The sequence below is a fragment of the Cottoperca gobio genome, chromosome 11 (genome assembly GCF_900634415.1).
Source record: "Cottoperca gobio chromosome 11, fCotGob3.1, whole genome shotgun sequence".
NCBI classification, from domain to species: Eukaryota; Metazoa; Chordata; class Actinopteri; order Perciformes; family Bovichtidae; genus Cottoperca; species Cottoperca gobio.
In genome coordinates, this window is record NC_041365.1 from 7,433,219 (window position 1) to 7,450,121 (window position 16,903).

Consider the following 16,903-nt stretch of genomic DNA (forward strand, 5'->3'; position numbering starts at 1 on the left):
GTCACTCAAACACGCTGGTACCAATGAGGGCTCTATGTGTGTTCACATGTGTGTGTATCTTGCTGTGTATGCATGCTTATGATTTTCCAATGATTGACTGCTAGAACTTCCCAGAATCCCTAGATGTTTTTGAACCCTGACCCTGAATCCAACTGTTAAAATGGTTGCACAAAATTGTTTGCATATATGAGAGACTATGTGTGAACAGCAAATGTGTGTGAATGTGAGTGTTCACACACATATAATTACTAATCCTCCTCACACACAGGCAGGCTGACTCAAAACACACAGCTGTTCTCCTCCGCTTTTTACATCCCATACATAACACCCACACACTTAAAACCTAATCGCAATCTTAGAGAATAATTCTCAGTGACAGACTTTTGACGCTACAACATTCCTTTCAAAAATGTTGCCTTTGAAGGAATAGTTCAGAATTTTGGGACATTTCTTGGAGTCTTTGTCCTGGAACTCCAGGCCGAGAAATAATCCAACACAGAACTCCTCATGAAACCACATTGTGTCATTTTTCTTTTTTTTTTATGGATTAAACAAACAAGAAATGTGTTGAATACAGTAATGAGCTTTAGAGATGTTGGTAGGCAGATTCTGTAACCTTTGTACAGCGCTAGGCTAGCTGTTTCCACTTGTTCCCAGTCCTTATGCTAAGCTAAGCGGCTGCTAGCTGTACCGTCATATATAGCTCGCCAAGAGAGTGAATGGGCGTATTTGTCAAAATGTCAAACTATTTCTACAACATCTGCAGTAGATGCATGTAATACTATTGCAAGAATAACCCTGAAGTCCAACTCACTCCGTTCATGAGGTTCTCATGGTCTCCTGCCGGATGTCCATGGACCGCCTTCTTCTGCCTAGAAAGAGGTTACAAGATGAGGGACAGACAGTGGATGATTACAGAACACAGAGGACACCAGGCTTTCTGGAAGCCAAATTAGCCCTCAGGGACATTAAAGCTCTGCTGCTGTTCACCTACTTGGCTGAACAGGACTTATAACTATTTTGCTCTTGGGGGTATACATCATTTACAATACTACAATTTCTACATTCCAACAACTCCCACACTGGACACACAGTGCTTGAATCACTGCCCTCTGGTAGGAGGGCTGCAGTCCATCAGGAAAAACATCTCACGACCCAAAAAAGGTTTCTTCCCATCTGCAACTGACCTCATCAACAAGGCCTGAGACTCCCACTGATCTCTTATCCCCTCCCTTAGACACTACACGTTACATGAATGTCTTCACATCCTTCCATATGCATTAACCCACATCTCTGGGACTATATCTCTGTACATTGCATATTCTTTTGTAGCTTTGCATATTCCTTGTACAATTTTGCGCATTTCTGCACAAAACAAACACTTCTTTCATTTGAATTGAATGTTCTCTTCCTCTTGTTTATGTTAGGCACCAATACACCAAGGAAAAGTCCTTGAATGTGAAAATCTACTTGGCAACAAAATTCTGCTTCTAAATTTGACATCACACATACTTCTTCACAGTTGTTGTCTTTAAGCCCCTGAGGCTATTCTTTAATGTTACTCAGCAGAAACGGTTCCTCATTGTTGCGGCAGCACCTATAATTACTGTAGCTAAGAATACCCTCTTGGGTATTTGTGCTATTTTCAAGTGGATTCTGATTCGATAGTTGACTGCATGTAAAAGCAGTCAGACTTTCAAGACATTTTCTAAATATGTAAGTGTTTCCCAGAACAACACCAATACAGGTCAGTACTGTTCATGTCTGTGTGTGTCTGTGTGTGTCTGTGTGTGTGCGATGGTGCTCACCCCTGGCAGCTAGCACACAGCAGCAGCAGCACAGAGACCAGCAGCAGGGCAGTGAGGGTGCTGAGGGTGACGACCAGAACCAGCTGCCCACTGCCCAGCCACGACGCCACCCCCGTAGCAGCCGCCGCCCCCGACCCGATGACACCCGCCTCCGGCCCCCACCACACTCCACTCAGCACCGGAGCCATGACGCATCACACTGTGGGGGGAGAGGACATCGGACAGGTACCGGCTGGGGAAACACAGGAAAAATATAAACGGACACCTTAAAATGTGTCATTTTAATTCCTGCAGCCCACAAACAAAATTCTTATGAAGCCCCACATTGCATTGCCTTACGTGAGATTAAACATGCAGTGGAAGACTCTGTGTGTTTTAGCACAGTATTGTTGATTGAGCATGAGAACAATTAACTGAAAGATACAATCCGTCCAACTATGAAAACTGTGTCCTATTTGTCACGCAAACAAACTGGATGGACATGATTTTGGCACAGCTGCTTCGTTGTGGGAAACTGCATTATGCGTCCACCGCTGTAATGTAACAGCAATGAGCGACAACATGAAAATGTCAAATCGGACCATTGTCAGTAAAAGCTACCCCTGCTATTTTAATTCAGTTGTCTCCAAAACATTCACCGATACAGAACAAAAGGTTTAATAATAATGTCAAATCCAACAGTAACCAGCAGCTCGACTGTATACTATGACCAGCCACGGCCAGCAGGTGGCAGCACAGAGCGGAGTCAGACTGCAGTGCAGACTGTGATCTGCCTCAGTCTGCTGCAGTGGCCCTCACACCATAGCCTCCACAACTTGTGTCTGGGCTCTGCGCACAGCATAAGCAACCTCATCACGTCTCCGTCTGACATCCAAAAGTTGGGTCTCAGTGAGCTGATGGAACCCCTGATGTTATCACGGGTGATTTATGGGGCCGTGTGGTGTTGCTGGTGACACACTTTGAGGGGAGGCGGCGGCAGGGATGAGCTTTTGTACTACTGAGTCTTAAAAAAAAACTCCAAAATAAATGAATGTGGAGTTCACAGCTCCACTGTGGTGTGCATGTGCGGACATCTGGCACTGCAGTCTATGATAGCGATGGGAGGAAGACAATGGGAAGCAGCAGGGAAAGGATGATCAAAGACAAAAGGTGACATGCAGGATGATTGACAGGGAAAGACAGCGAGCATCTATCTAGCTGCTCTCTTTTTCGATCAGCTGACGAGACAGCTACAGCAGACCTGGCAAGGATCGAGAGACAGCGACAAAAATATGATCATCTATTTTTTCTTTTTTTGTTGTTGCATTTTTCGCTTTAAATTTGCCAGACGTTGTAGAGAGGGCGAGGTATGACATGCAACAAAAGGTCCCAAGGCCGGAATCCTGGGACATAGCGGTTATACAGCACGCACTGCAAACGCTCAGCTACCAAGGCGTTCCCTCATCTCATCTTTTCTGCCGTGTGCATGAGCCAAACACGTGTGTGTGTGTGTGTGTACAGAATATGTGTATTTAGTGCCGGTGGTGAAAAACCTCATTGTGTCTCTCTGCTCGTCTATGCTAATGCGACTGGGGAGGGTGGGATTTTTGGAAGCGCCTCTCGGCTTCTAGCAGCGAGGAAGTTTTGTGGCGAATCAGACAGAGCTACAGAAGCCAATTTTAACTTCTTCTTCAGACACTGAGGAATTCCTGTTTTTGTTGAAATGCCGGTTTTTTTTTCCGCCCGAATGAGAAGTACACCGCGGCTCATGTTGCAATCGCTGTGAGTGGGGAGCACAACCTTACCTTCACACCTTGGATGATTAGTCAGGTCGGCCTCGCCTGGAAGAGAGCCGATAAAAAGGAGAAGGAGGGGATTACTGTTTGTTGGAAGCTGAATATTATCCTTGGAGGGTGTGTGTGTATGGGTGTGTGGGTGTGTGTGTGTGTGTGTGTATGCATAAATGTGCACTGGGCAAGTGTGTGGGAACGCAGCGAGGGACTTGTGAGTATGTTTGTGTTTTTTTAATACCCATATCAAATAAATATTGGACAACAGGCTGCCTGCAAACTCTCAGACTCTCTCACAAAACACACCTTCAGCCATGTACAGTGTACACACACACACACACACACACACACACACACACACTGTCCACATTATTGACTGTCTGCACATGTAACTGAGAGGATAATAACCAGGTCTGACATGTATCGTATAACACATGATATTGACTGTATTCTCCTTCACTGTTAAACATCACGGAGACACACACACACACACACACACACACACACACACACACACTTGTGCACTCCCCGAGCCTCTGAATCTTCGCCGTTACACCTGATTTGTACATTCAGGTACATTTTGACCTTGATCTCCCGATTTTGCTCGAAATGACTTAAAAATCAGAGTCCAAGTGTGTTCAAAATGTCATGAGGTCATTGTCAGTCACCCTTCACATGACTAACGTGTGATACATTTCTTATCTGGTCTCATCTGAGAGGCTCATGTCCAGGTGTCACTATGTGCCACTTTGTGCCAGCTTGTGTGCGTCTCTGCTGGCACTTAAACCAGAATAATTACCGGCTGCCACAGCACTGTGTCTCCATGGCAACATTCCCTTCTTCCCATCAGCGCTATTTATGGTGGTGGAGCGAAAAACATTCACAGATATGTTTTTGAATGCAATGAGGTGTGTGTTAGTGGTTTGAGGGTGCACTTGTTTTTAGCTTCGCCTTCGTTGCACTCGTACCGGATGGTCGATGAAGGTGATGGTGTAAAAGTTCAGGGTCGGCAACTAAACTTCAAACTTCTTGAAAATAAAATCATTACACAAGGTCCAACTTGTTGCTATAGTTTCTCAGTTGTCATGGAGATGGATTTCTTGGTATCATGCGACCTAAGTATGGAAATGAGGTCACATGTTAACAGGTAGTCGTACATGGGGGGGGGGTGCTTTTCATTATGCTAACTTATGCTTCCTCACGTCTCCTCTCCTCCCGTGACCCTGGAAATTGTTACCCCCTCCGCCATCGTGGATGATCTTACAATCCCAAGTCTTTTATCAAGTGGCAATATGACCTCCACATGTGGCACAGTTTGAAGCATGTCATAAATAACTGATGTTGTTAAGACTGCGACACGGAACCAAGCATTTATCATTTGGAAACTTCGACTCCTCAGTGCTCGCGTCCCTTCCTCGAATCTCTCACATCCTCGAACGAGCTAAGATGCGAGGAATAGAGCGAGGGAAGCGAGGAGACACGCTAGCGTTATAAAACGCACCCTAGTGTGGTCACTAGCGTTAGAAACAGCTTTGGAAACATCACGTTGGACCTTGTGTTGAGACTTCTGTGTCACCCTATCAAGAGTTAAGTTTAGTGTTTATTATATAAACTGTCATGTACACAGCAAAGACTGTGTTAAATTATAATGACGTGAAAAATGAGAAAAGCGAGCGGTAATGATAATCCCCTAAAGTTGACATGACTAAAACTTCAACTCTACTTTGTCCCATTAAAACAAATCATCTTAACTCAGATGGTATGTAGAACCTGTTAAGTACAAACACAGATCCAGCTCTGGATAACATTCCCCACATATTTCCCTGCTGAGTAAAAAAATATGTGTGGAGTAAACAATCCATTCTCCCCCACCGAGGACACACTTTATCCCTAAAAACTTGATAAACACCCCACGTATAAAAGCTCTGAGAATCTTTTTTCACTGTGGAAAACTCCTCACAGGCCACCGCCATGTGATACAAGACACCGAGCCAAGGACTACAACTGCACTCTCTTGTGCTGTCATTCTCTTTCTCCCGCCGCTTTCAGGCTTTGATGAAAGAAAACAGGAGTCTTGGAAGGGAGACGATCGGTGTGGATGTCTTCCGTTTCATGCCATAGAAAATAACTGACTGGAAAAGCCATTTGAAAAGGAATGTGTTTTGGGAATAAAAAGGCAGAAATCCAAATTCTACCCTCATCCAGCTGTACACACACAAACACACAGACCAGAGACTAACCACAAGCCCCACCAAGGCATAACCTTCCATGCAAGAAACTAGAGCCAAGGAGCCAAGGAATCCAATCTGAGCCCTGCAGCTCTACAGGCAGAAACCCTACCTGAGATGCAGTGAAGCGTACCAGTCAAGCAGAGCTGCGTGTGTGTGTGTGTGTGTGTGTGTGTGTGTGTGTGTGTGTGTGTGTGTGTGTGTGTCATCTGTTGGACAACAGCGAAAGACAGCGGAAAGAAAGAGAGGATTAACATCCACAGGCAGAACAAAGCTTCACTTTCTGTGGATGCCTGTGTGGCTGCGTGACACCTCCCTCTGCAGGGTCCTCTGGGTGCACACAGACGGGGAAGGTTTACAGCTGGATGGCTGCGGAGAAATGAGCCCCAGGAAGCTCCTCAGATGAGAGCCAGAGGCATTTCCACAATAATAAATAATCCAGTTGTTGAGGAGAAACTTTCTTTAAGCAGTCGTGCGAGTGTAGCGCACTGCAGCAAGCTCTAAGTAACCTTTCTAAAACTATTAAGTTAGGACAGAAAAAAGTGACGACGGAAGTTTATTACAAACAATGACAACATTTGCTTCTTTTTGTGCGTATCTTTGGAAAATGAACCGGGATGTATCATAACAAAAGCAATGCATGCAAATTAAAAATGTTCAATCGTTCAGTGCAGCAAAATATAAATACATGCTTCACACTATGCACATAAAAATATACCACTAACACTACACTTTGTACTCCTGGAGCGTCTAAGCATAACCCAAAGACCGTATGCACACTAACAACACAGAACCCTGCAGGGTCTTTCCAACAGTAGCACACTCTGTGGACCAAATTTGGAATAAAACAGAAAAATAACGTCCTCACAACAAATCTATGAATACATACATTGAATGCACAAATAGTCCTTGTGAAATGGCTTTTGGGGGATTTCCAAAAAACCCAGAAAAACAACGAACATGTATGCAACACATAACAGACACACCACTGACCATCTTGTGTCCCGACCGGAGGGCCATTTGGATGATGGGGGTGGGAGGAATGGGGGAGGGGAGAAGAACGATAGGGGACTGCTGCCAAGAGACAGGAGGGAACGGAAGATAAAGAGAGAAGGGGGGGGTCAAGATGTGCAGAAACAATAATACAACCAAACGAAACGAAGAAAAGAGAGGACAACTCTGAAAGAAGAGATGAAAAATAGAGAAAGACGAGGAAACATGGAAGGGAAAGCATAAAGCACGTATAGGCCCACATAGTCATAGTGACACACACACACACACACACACACACACACACACACACACACACACACACACACACACACACACACACACACACACACACACACACACACACACACACACACACACACACACGCCCATCCCCGGGGAGGGTTGATGAAATACAGCTCCCACAGGCTGCAGTGCAAGAGGGACCCTGCCCTGCCTGAGACAATGCAATTACACGCACATACTGCACACAAAAACATCCGGAGGCATGGCAGTATCTGTTCATTACCAACCAACGCATCATCACTAATAAAGAAACCTACAAGTGTTGGTTCATAAGTGAGGAGTGTGTGTGTGTGTGTGTGTGTGTGTGTGTGTGTGTGTGTGTGTGTGTGTGTGTGTGTGTGTGTGTGTGTGTGTGTGTGTGTGTGTGAAACTAGAGGGCAGACATTGTATGTATAATTTACTGATCACTGTGCCTGTGTGCGTGTGTGCGTGTGTGTGTGTGTGTGCCTGTGTACGTGTGTGTCTGCGAGCTCGTGCGAGCATGGAAACAGGTGCCTCTGATCAAGCGACATAATTTGTGTTGCCACGGTAACGCTGCCCATCCTAAGGGTTAATGGTTTTAGCATGAGAAATTGATCTATCGTCCCTAAATGGGGAAATTGAAACTGCATAATTCAGCAAGGCGCCCCGATTTCTCCCTCCCTCCCTCATATTACAGATCTGTGTGTTATATCTTCACCCATACTCAGGACTGCGCTCCTCTCTCTTGCGAGATGCAGTAGCTATATCTGTTAGCAGCGGCAAGCATTTATATCGATCTCCCACAGGGGACATATAATAATGAAATATGAAGCATTTCTTCCCCCCGAGCGGATAAACGTTTCCATTCCTGAAGTCTTTCATGATTGAAAGAGATTCAAAGAGATCCAACCAAGCATCTAATCTTTCATTCTTCAAGAACATTTGCACACATGGTAGTTCGGTCTCTTTCCTTTCCTCTGTGTGTATATTGTACCACAATCAAAACACCAAGAGAGGTGAACTATATCCTCCTCACAACCACATTTTACAGTACGGCAGGGTGGTCCTGTGGCAAAGCGGCAAAATCTGGTTTCAAGAATTCAACCACATCTTCTCTTCTCCCGATTCCCTCCCAGCTGCAAAGCAACATGTGTCTTGTGTCTTGATCATATATGATGAAGCTCCCTTCTCCCGAAGCATTTCTGTGTCCCGTCCTCCCGTCTCACAGACCCATTACAGTCCACAGAGGGTCGGTGTGTGTGTGTGTGTGTGTGTGTGCAGGGTTTGTGTAAACATGTGCCTGTGAAATCTGCCTCCAGTTAATGTCACACGGCCCCATGGGAAGGAGACATTTCCTGTCTTCCTCTCCAGGATCTTCGAGGACACTGATGACCGTGAAAGTCTTCGGTTGCCTGCAGATGTTTTTCCGCACAGAAACGCTACTGAACCATAAAGTACTGTATTCAAATTGGATGCACACAAAGCTGTAACTCAGCTGATGCTTGATCGCCTCTGGCATTCGCTTCTCTGGCTGCTGGTTGTAAAAATATAACTTTGTGACAAATAGGGGGATGGTAACCTCGCTTTTAAAAACATAAAGCTTATATTTGTGATATAAATTACCCTTTCCCCCCCCCCCCCCTCTCTCTTTCTCCTACTTTATGTAGTAGCAACGACGCCGTTGCTTTGCATTTAAATCATTTGGACTTCTGTGAGCGTTCGTTCAACTGAGCTCAACAGTGTGTGACTGTGTGAGGCGCTGACACACTCTACGAGGAAGAACACTCACTCTCACCCACAAACACTTAAAGCCTTTCAATTTCAGTTCCACGTTTTTCCTTCCGTCTTCTTTTCGTTCTTTTGTGAAGAACAGTTTTCTCAGTGTCGCTGAGTCGCGCCTTCCTTACACATGATATATCTTTCAATTTCAACTCTATTTCACACCCTCCCTCCGCTCCTCGAAAAAAAGGGGAAGTACCGTCCGTGTTAAGAGCTTCACCCATCGGTGAAAACATGACCGTCTGCAACTCCCAAAACCACGACAGCCCTTTTAATATGACAAATGACACAAAAAACTGCTGCTTAGCAAGCAGACATATGTTAATTTGAAATATAATGAACTGAATTCACACACACAAGACATTATTTTGAATCCTCCACATCCTGGCAGAGCATTTGTATGCCTCGCACTCCGGCAGACAAAATATCATTGTCTCAAATTGATTAGCTTTGTGACAGTGTTGCCGCACGGCTAATAATGCAACGCTAAAACAAAACTTCACTAATTGTGCGGCGGAGCAATCTTCTGTGATTAAACAAACCAGCCGGGTGTGTCGTCCCAATATGTAAATGATTTGTGCGGAGCGGGGAAGAAACAAAACAGAGATGGATTGTTGTAATGATTTCAGTGTTTGTCACATAAGTGACCTTCTCTGCAAACACTTTTGTTTGATTTGGTGAGGGGGGGGGGGGGGGGGGGGGGGTGAACTGTTGAACTCTGGGAATTTGAAGAAGAAGAGCATGGATAGGGCTGCAAAGTGAGTGGGCTAACAAAGGGTGTCTGTCTGTCTGTCTGTGTGTGTTTGTGTGCGTGCCATTTGTCTGTCAGCTTGTCATTTTGACTCCTGATCTCCAGCTGATTTGACACTGAACTTAAAAAGAAACGGACCTTTCTCCTCTTTTAAAAGCAAATAATATTAAATGCACTCCTACAAACTGATACACACCACACAGACTTATCCAGCACTGAACGACTGCATGCATAAAATATCTCTATCACTGTCACCTTGAGATGAAGATTAGCATTAAAGTGAAAGAGGAATAGATACGACCACATCATTATTCAGTGGCACTGGCCTTTATGTGTTGAATAGCCGCCAAGATAAAGGGATTACCGGGGTGGATGGAATAGGATGAAGGATGTTGCGTGTGTGTGTGTGTGTGTGTGTGTGTGTGTGTGTGTGTGTGTGTGTGTGTGTGTGTGTGTGTGTGTGTGAGGTAATTCATTCTAAAAGCTGCTAATAATATGCAACAGATGCCTGGAGACGCATGATCTTGTTCTTGCAAATACACATGCGCCACAGAGGTGACAACATACACACACTTCCCTATCAAAGATGCATTAACACCCCTATATAATTCTTTCTCGCAGACACACCCCTGAGCTGTTGAGGCTGCACACCATCGCCGCTGCTCGGGAAATTGCTGCGCTGCACTTCATTTATCTCCTCCTGCGACACCCGCCTTTTGGACAAAAGGCACAGGGCAATAGGGGGAATTAATAGAGGTGTGTGTCTGCATATGTGTGTGTGTGTGTGGGTGTGTGTGTGAGCAGATGAGCAACTGAAATGGAAATGTGATCAGTCTTTATAAGGCTCTAAACACAGCAGGGGTGGGTTTATTAGACGACCCAGACGGGGCGAGTGGCGGGGGGTCGGACCCTTTGTACCCTCTCTAACGTTGGACTATAAACACATTGTGGCTGTGTTTGAGAGGGAACACAAATCGGGTTTTCTAATGGGTGTGTGTGTGTGTGTGTGTGTGTGTGTGTGTGTGTGTATTTGAGGAGAGGTTGGAATGAAAAAGTGTAAGGAGGCTGAGGCTTCTGACCTTTCAGCGCGAGCCATTTTTCAGACACATACTTCTACTGGCTGGGATTGATTAAACACACACGCGCACACCACACACACACACACACAGACACACACACACACACACACACACACACACACACACACACACACACACACACACACATGGTTTAGGTGATGTACCTCTCCCCCTCACATAAACCACCAGTTCTTCCCTCTCCTCTCCTATTTTGTTTGTCTTTCTTTTTCCTACAATTTCTATTTCTGCTCTTGTCCTTTTTCCTCTTTGTCTCCGTCTGTCCTGTGTGTTCTCTCTCCATCTCTCGCTCTTCATCCCCATGCACTAAGCCTCTTCCCTCACCTCTGTCCCTCTAGAGCTTCGTCCCTCTCCAGACCATAGCATATTCAACACGTCGGCCAGCCCATAAAGATATGGTAAAATATGGAAGCCTGCAGGGACTCAAAGGGCACATCTTGCAGCTGGGGGTGGGGTAGACGGTCACCGTGGGGGTTTGCAAACAAACATGGCAACCTCTGTAAGAGCAAGGAGGTAGCGGGCGGGAGAGGATTGTTGCAAGACACTGTAACCTTCAGACGGCAATCTTCAGATTTCTGTTTAAATCCTTCCAGCCTGAGCAACTCCAGAAGATTACACGAGGCAGATACGGCTCTGCCTCCACCTTTTTCACAATTCCATTTGATTTCTCATTTCACAAGCCGAAGCTTATTCCATATTTCATGGCGGTGAGTAGGAAAGGCGTTCAGTGAAGACGAGGCACTCCAGGTCAGAGAGGAGGAATCAAAACGAGCAGAATATTTGGAGAGAATGTGCACAAATTGTTGTTTTTTTAATCCTGTTTTAAAGGAATAGTTCAACATTTTGGGAAATACTTCCAGCGATTCTAGCACTTGTAGTCCACTAATTAACACATTATATCCAAGTTGTGGTTTTTGGAATATTTCTTGGCCAGGTACAGTGACTTCCTGGAGTCTTGTCGCCACCTCGAAGTTGCCAGGAAGTGACTGAAGGAAATCACTGCACCCGGACAAGAAATAGTCCGGCACATGTACCTCAACCATATGTGATATGTGATATAACCATATACAACGTGTTAACCATGAAGCTTTCGAGGTTCTGTAAGATTGACTTTGTCACTTTCATACATCTTAAAGGCTAACCATTTCCTTTTGTTAATAACCTTTGTGCTAAGCTAAGCTAACCGTCTGCTGGTGGTAGCTTTGTATTTAGCGTACAGACACTATCAATCTTTTCATCTAACTCTCAGCAAGCGTGTCACAGTACATTCCAGCTAACAAAGTAGGCCGTTTGATCCGCTATTTACCAACACTATCACCTGTTGTTTGCTGGTGAAGACACCAAACGTGCACTGCAGATGCCTCTTCACAACCACCAGACAACAATTGCATAATCGCTTCCCCTTTCTAAAAACTGCTTGCTATATGCAACATCTCCATGATTTAGACTCAGAGGGCCAAATCATGTAGAATAAATATATAAAGCGATAGAATATTTATTTACAAAGCTTCGGTGGCTGCCACAGTCATTCTCAAATCAGTTAATGGGGGCGGCTCAGTGTGTCCCACGGGAGCGGTGAAAACCAAATGAACCAACTGAATGTGCAACAGAGCAGCAAACAGATGCCTGCTGGTGGCGGAAAATCTGCTGTCAGTCACTCACACATGTATACAACTGTTTACGCACGCACACTCAGTTTAGGCATACTAATACGCCGAGAAATGGACACACACGCGCGCACAGAATCATGGGAATAGAGATGAACCAATTAGCAGGTGTCAGACAATCAGCGTGAGAGAGCGATGGAGGGAGAAAGAAGGAGTGAGCCAAGTGAAAGAATACATTAAAGCACTCAGGCGGCAGCAGAGAGGAAAATGCAACTGAGACACCTTCACACTACGATACTTTAAAGGAAGCTCATGTGGCCAGAGGCAAATCCGTTTTGACACAGCGGGTGGATGATGTGGGGAGAGCGAGGTGACTCTGATATTATTCACAGAGTGACACAGAGGAGGAAAAGGTAGTGGAATACACACACACACAGGAGACCACCGATGACCACCGAACGACAATCAATAACAGCGCAATACGTCGTTTCATCTTTAGGACTTGTAGCTTGCTCCACTTATTTACTTTGCCTTTGATTTGTTTTCCCTTAACCCGCTTGCATACGCACCCCCACTCAAGCCCACATACACGTCCAAACTCTAACCCAACACACACTCTTCCCATAGTGCCCCACGAAAATCAAGAGCCATTATGTTACAACATTCGTAAATTACCTCTCACTGCTCCTGACCGCAAACTCATATTAGGCCATTAGCAAAGCCCCGGACACTTAACACACTCTGCGCAACACACACTCCACACATGCTCTGACCCCTCGAGTGCTGCCGATAGTGATTTTTCCTCTCGATATCAATTTGTAATGCAACATATGACATCATGTTATAGTGATAATGACTTGTCTTTATGGCTCGGTTACTTAAGAACTTCCTGAAGGTCCATCAGCGTCATATCAATCATCACGGCTATCGGAGCAGACAGGACGTTGCTCGGTGTAGATGGCAAGGATTTCTCAAAGGAGTAAGTCAATCAAAGGAAAAAGCACATGTTGTATTTAAATAGATGCCGAGTGAAGTAAACCACCTCTTGATCTTGTAACGTGCCACCCTCTCTATCAGCGTCTCTCTCTGCTGTTTACTATCCAACAAAACATACATATAATGACAATAATCTTTTTTTTTTTTTTTTAAAGAGCACAAACCCCAGCTTGACTTTGTGTGATTGTTGCTTCTGAAGATTAAGGGGAGATAAGGGATCAATTTACCATCAGCTGATGCAGCAAGGAGCATGACATCATCTCTTGAGGAGGAATTAACCGTGTGAACAGAGCCAGAAGAGAGATTGCAGATTTGGTCACTAAGCTGCTTGGGCACAAATATGACATGTGCAATCCCCTCACTTTCTATGACAAAGTTGTTTCCTAGAAATCTCCATCGGAGGGCTGAGTTTTGAAAATACACACAGCGGACACTTTTATGTATCGTTTATGCTCTCAGGATGCAGAGCTGGGGGCCACAGGATGATGCATTTAGGTGCATACCGTACACATGCGCATTCCATTCCCACTTTGAACTCCAACAGGAGTCCACTCAAGGTTAAAGAGTCCATCAGGATGTGTTTGTTTGTGAGGGAGCAAAGTTCTTCTGGGGGTAAGCTCTGGTGTGAGGACTGTTGCCAATTGTATTCCAGTGATAAATCTAAAAATATCCTAAATACACACACACACACACACAACACACAAACACACAAACACACAAACACACAAACACATGTACAAACACACATAGCGTCCGAGGCAAATAAGCTAGGGAACGGAGGATAAAGAGCGGGATTCCCGTGAGGAATCAGTGGAATGTAAACAGGCCACCCACTCTCACACACACACACACACACACACACACTTCATGTGTGCTCCATCAGAGGCCGTCGTCTCACGGCCTCATCTGAAAAACGATGCCCCAGAGAACAGTGCAGTTTGTTGGGATTGTCCTCTTGGTTTACCCCCTCTGTCCTCGCACCGTCCTCCAAAAAGCCCCATGAGAGGCTACAGGAATGCAGCTGCATGCTGGGAAATCTGTCAACCTTCAACCTTATGTTTTGTACTAAACATCCTGTGTATAAAAAAAACGTACAAAATTCTGGGTAAAATGATGCAGCTGCAGCCTTCCTGGAGACATTAGTGTTTAAAGCTAAACCGGGTGTAGTAAAATTTTATGAAAAAGTCAGACAGTATTATTGTCATTATCCCTCACCTCAGTAATACGGGTTGCACGCGCATACACATACACACGCGCAAACACACACACACACACACACACACACACTCTTCATTCTAATCCTATGCATGGCTCGGATAAGTGACATCAGCCCTTCTCCAGTTAATAATACCCTCTGGGTCACACACACCGCAATTTCTACAATCCTGAGTGTGTGTGTGTGTGTGTGTCACAAACCCTAGATCCACTGCACCTGCTTTTCGACAACTATCATCACTTGTAGCAGCGCGAAACTTTGGAGTAGTGTGGTGGTCAGTGGCATGAATTTTACATGGTGCTTTTAATAATGTACACTAAGTTGCTAAATCCCTGCTATGTTTAACACTTTCTCAGCCATATGAGGCCATTGTTTTGTTATTAGGCCTCTGGCCCACATAACCAGCTGCTCTAGAAATGACTTTCTGGGTCGCTGGGGGATTACTGTATGGCTAACGCCGCAGCGTTCAGTCCTGGGGGCCACAAATGGGTCAAACACTGCCTCATTTGCGAAGCAGCACAAACGGTGAAACACCCAGCGATAACCTTGAAGGCTCATCCCTTAGAGATCAGAAATCCTCAAGGGGGCTCTTTGCACTTAATTAGAAGGAGCAAGTCTAGACAAGCGAAAGTAAACAAAAGCTAATTTCCTGTGTTTTGGCTTCTTCTGGTCTTCTTCTCCTGTGGTTAGCCTCGCTGCTTAGCTTTGCAGAGTTAGCCTTCCGCTTGCATGTGGCTAGCCACCACAGCTATTGTTCTGCTGACAGGCCACTAATAAACAGCTGGTTGCACCCCATGTTCCTGTGGCTAAACTAGCCGCCACTTCCACAAATAAAAGCCCCTTGGAGTTTGAAATGTTCTGCCTTTGAAAGGGTGGATTCCCATTGTTTGAAGTTGGAGAATCTTTTTTTAGCAGGGAGGGAAAGAAAAACGGTGTTCATCTCAGCTCCACATTTACAGTGTGTTTTGTTTACAAAAATTGGCCATAAAGAGGCTGACACATTTGTTTTTGAAAAGCCTCACAGGTGAAGAGGACAAAATAAACGGATCTGAGAAAATATAAAAGCCATAAAAGATCACAGTTTTTTTGTGTTTAGCAGGAAAAGTAAAGTTTAGTTTTAACCTTAAGGTGGAAATAAAGATGGCTTTCTCAGGAATCTAAAATAAAACTTTGTATCACTAGAGGGTTCATGTCATCATTCCTAACAATCGTGTCTTATCTTCAAAAGCACCTTCCCCATTGATCCCCTAACTTCCTTAATTAAAAGAAGAGAGGAGAGTTGATGTGATAAAACAATACACTTTATGGATGTTAAAATGGGTTTATCTTTCACTGTATGGTCATAAGGGCCATTAAAATCAGCCAGAAAGCAAGAGCACAAGAAAAAGAGTCACGCTGAGAGCCCTTTCATGTGAAGATTCGTTAAGGTAAAGAAAGTTGTAACAGCTGTTTGGAGTTAGTCCAAAAAGCCCTCACCTCTTCCTCTAAGTTTTCTTCAGGAAATGACAGAGAGACAGAGTGGAAGTGAAGAAGAAGAAGACGTGAATCGACTGCTCAAGCACGACAAGCTGCTGCGAGACTCAATTCAGCCCCCTGAGGAAAATGATCTGCAACTTGTAACTCTTGTATAAGTTATTGACCTGAACTCTCCAGCTGACGTTAGACACACGTACAGACCTAACTGAACAAAGAGGCGCTTCTTATTTCACCTCGGAGTGTTGTTCTAAGAATACTTGATCCATGATCCACATGATGACTCAATAATGAGCTCCATGATCCTGGGATGTGTTGAGTGGAGCATCACACAGCAAGGACAGGATATTTGGAAAAGGTGTGATACGGGACATATGTTATAACCTGGACTCAAACCCGCCACACACATGGTGTTCATTAGTGCACTGACCCGTAAAGAGGAACTGCTGACAGTGCGGCCAGGATTATAGTCCTTCAGTACTTGAAAGCAGCTTCATGGTACTAAAATGACAGCGGGATCGATTTTGTTTTTGTACAAAATATCTACAATCTTGGATCCAATAATTGGCTCGTCTTAAAAGTGCCACATGTGCGGACTGAGACTGGAAAAAGGAGTCTATTTCATTTTGGCCCCTTGGTCTTGGAATGACCTGCAGGAATGACACACACTAGATTCCTCATCTCTCTGGACAGTTTTAAACAAATACATTTGTCTGTTTGTGTTTCCTCTTGCACATTAGTTTTTACTCTGTACCTTTTGTGTGAATTGTTTTGGATTTTATTGTTTGTATGCCTTTGCTGCCTTCTTGGCCAGATCACCATTGTGACACGGTGACACTTTCCGCCACAGTTTTTATGGCATTATATTTTGGATAGTTTTGACAGCAAAGAGTGAAGAGAAATATTTGAAGAGGGAGTTGGT

The 16,903-nt window shown here is 44.7% G+C and overlaps 1 protein-coding gene across 3 annotated transcripts in view; it reads right to left on the reverse strand.

Annotated features, from left to right (window-relative positions):
- The window catches only part of pag1 (phosphoprotein membrane anchor with glycosphingolipid microdomains 1), a 46,635-nt gene that overhangs the window by 12,521 nt on the left and 17,211 nt on the right, over positions 1-16,903 (reverse strand). For 2 of the 3 annotated variants that reach the window (XM_029443932.1, XM_029443933.1), the window contains exons 3-4: positions 1,809-2,040; positions 815-872 (exon numbers count right to left, since the gene is read on the reverse strand). In XM_029443932.1, coding sequence (XP_029299792.1) covers positions 815-872; positions 1,809-1,996 — 246 coding nt within the window. In that variant the 5' untranslated portion in view covers positions 1,997-2,040. Of the gene's footprint in view, positions 1-814; positions 873-1,808; positions 2,041-3,592; positions 3,629-16,903 lie in introns of all 3 variants that reach the window. The other variant, XM_029443931.1, reaches the window with a different exon arrangement.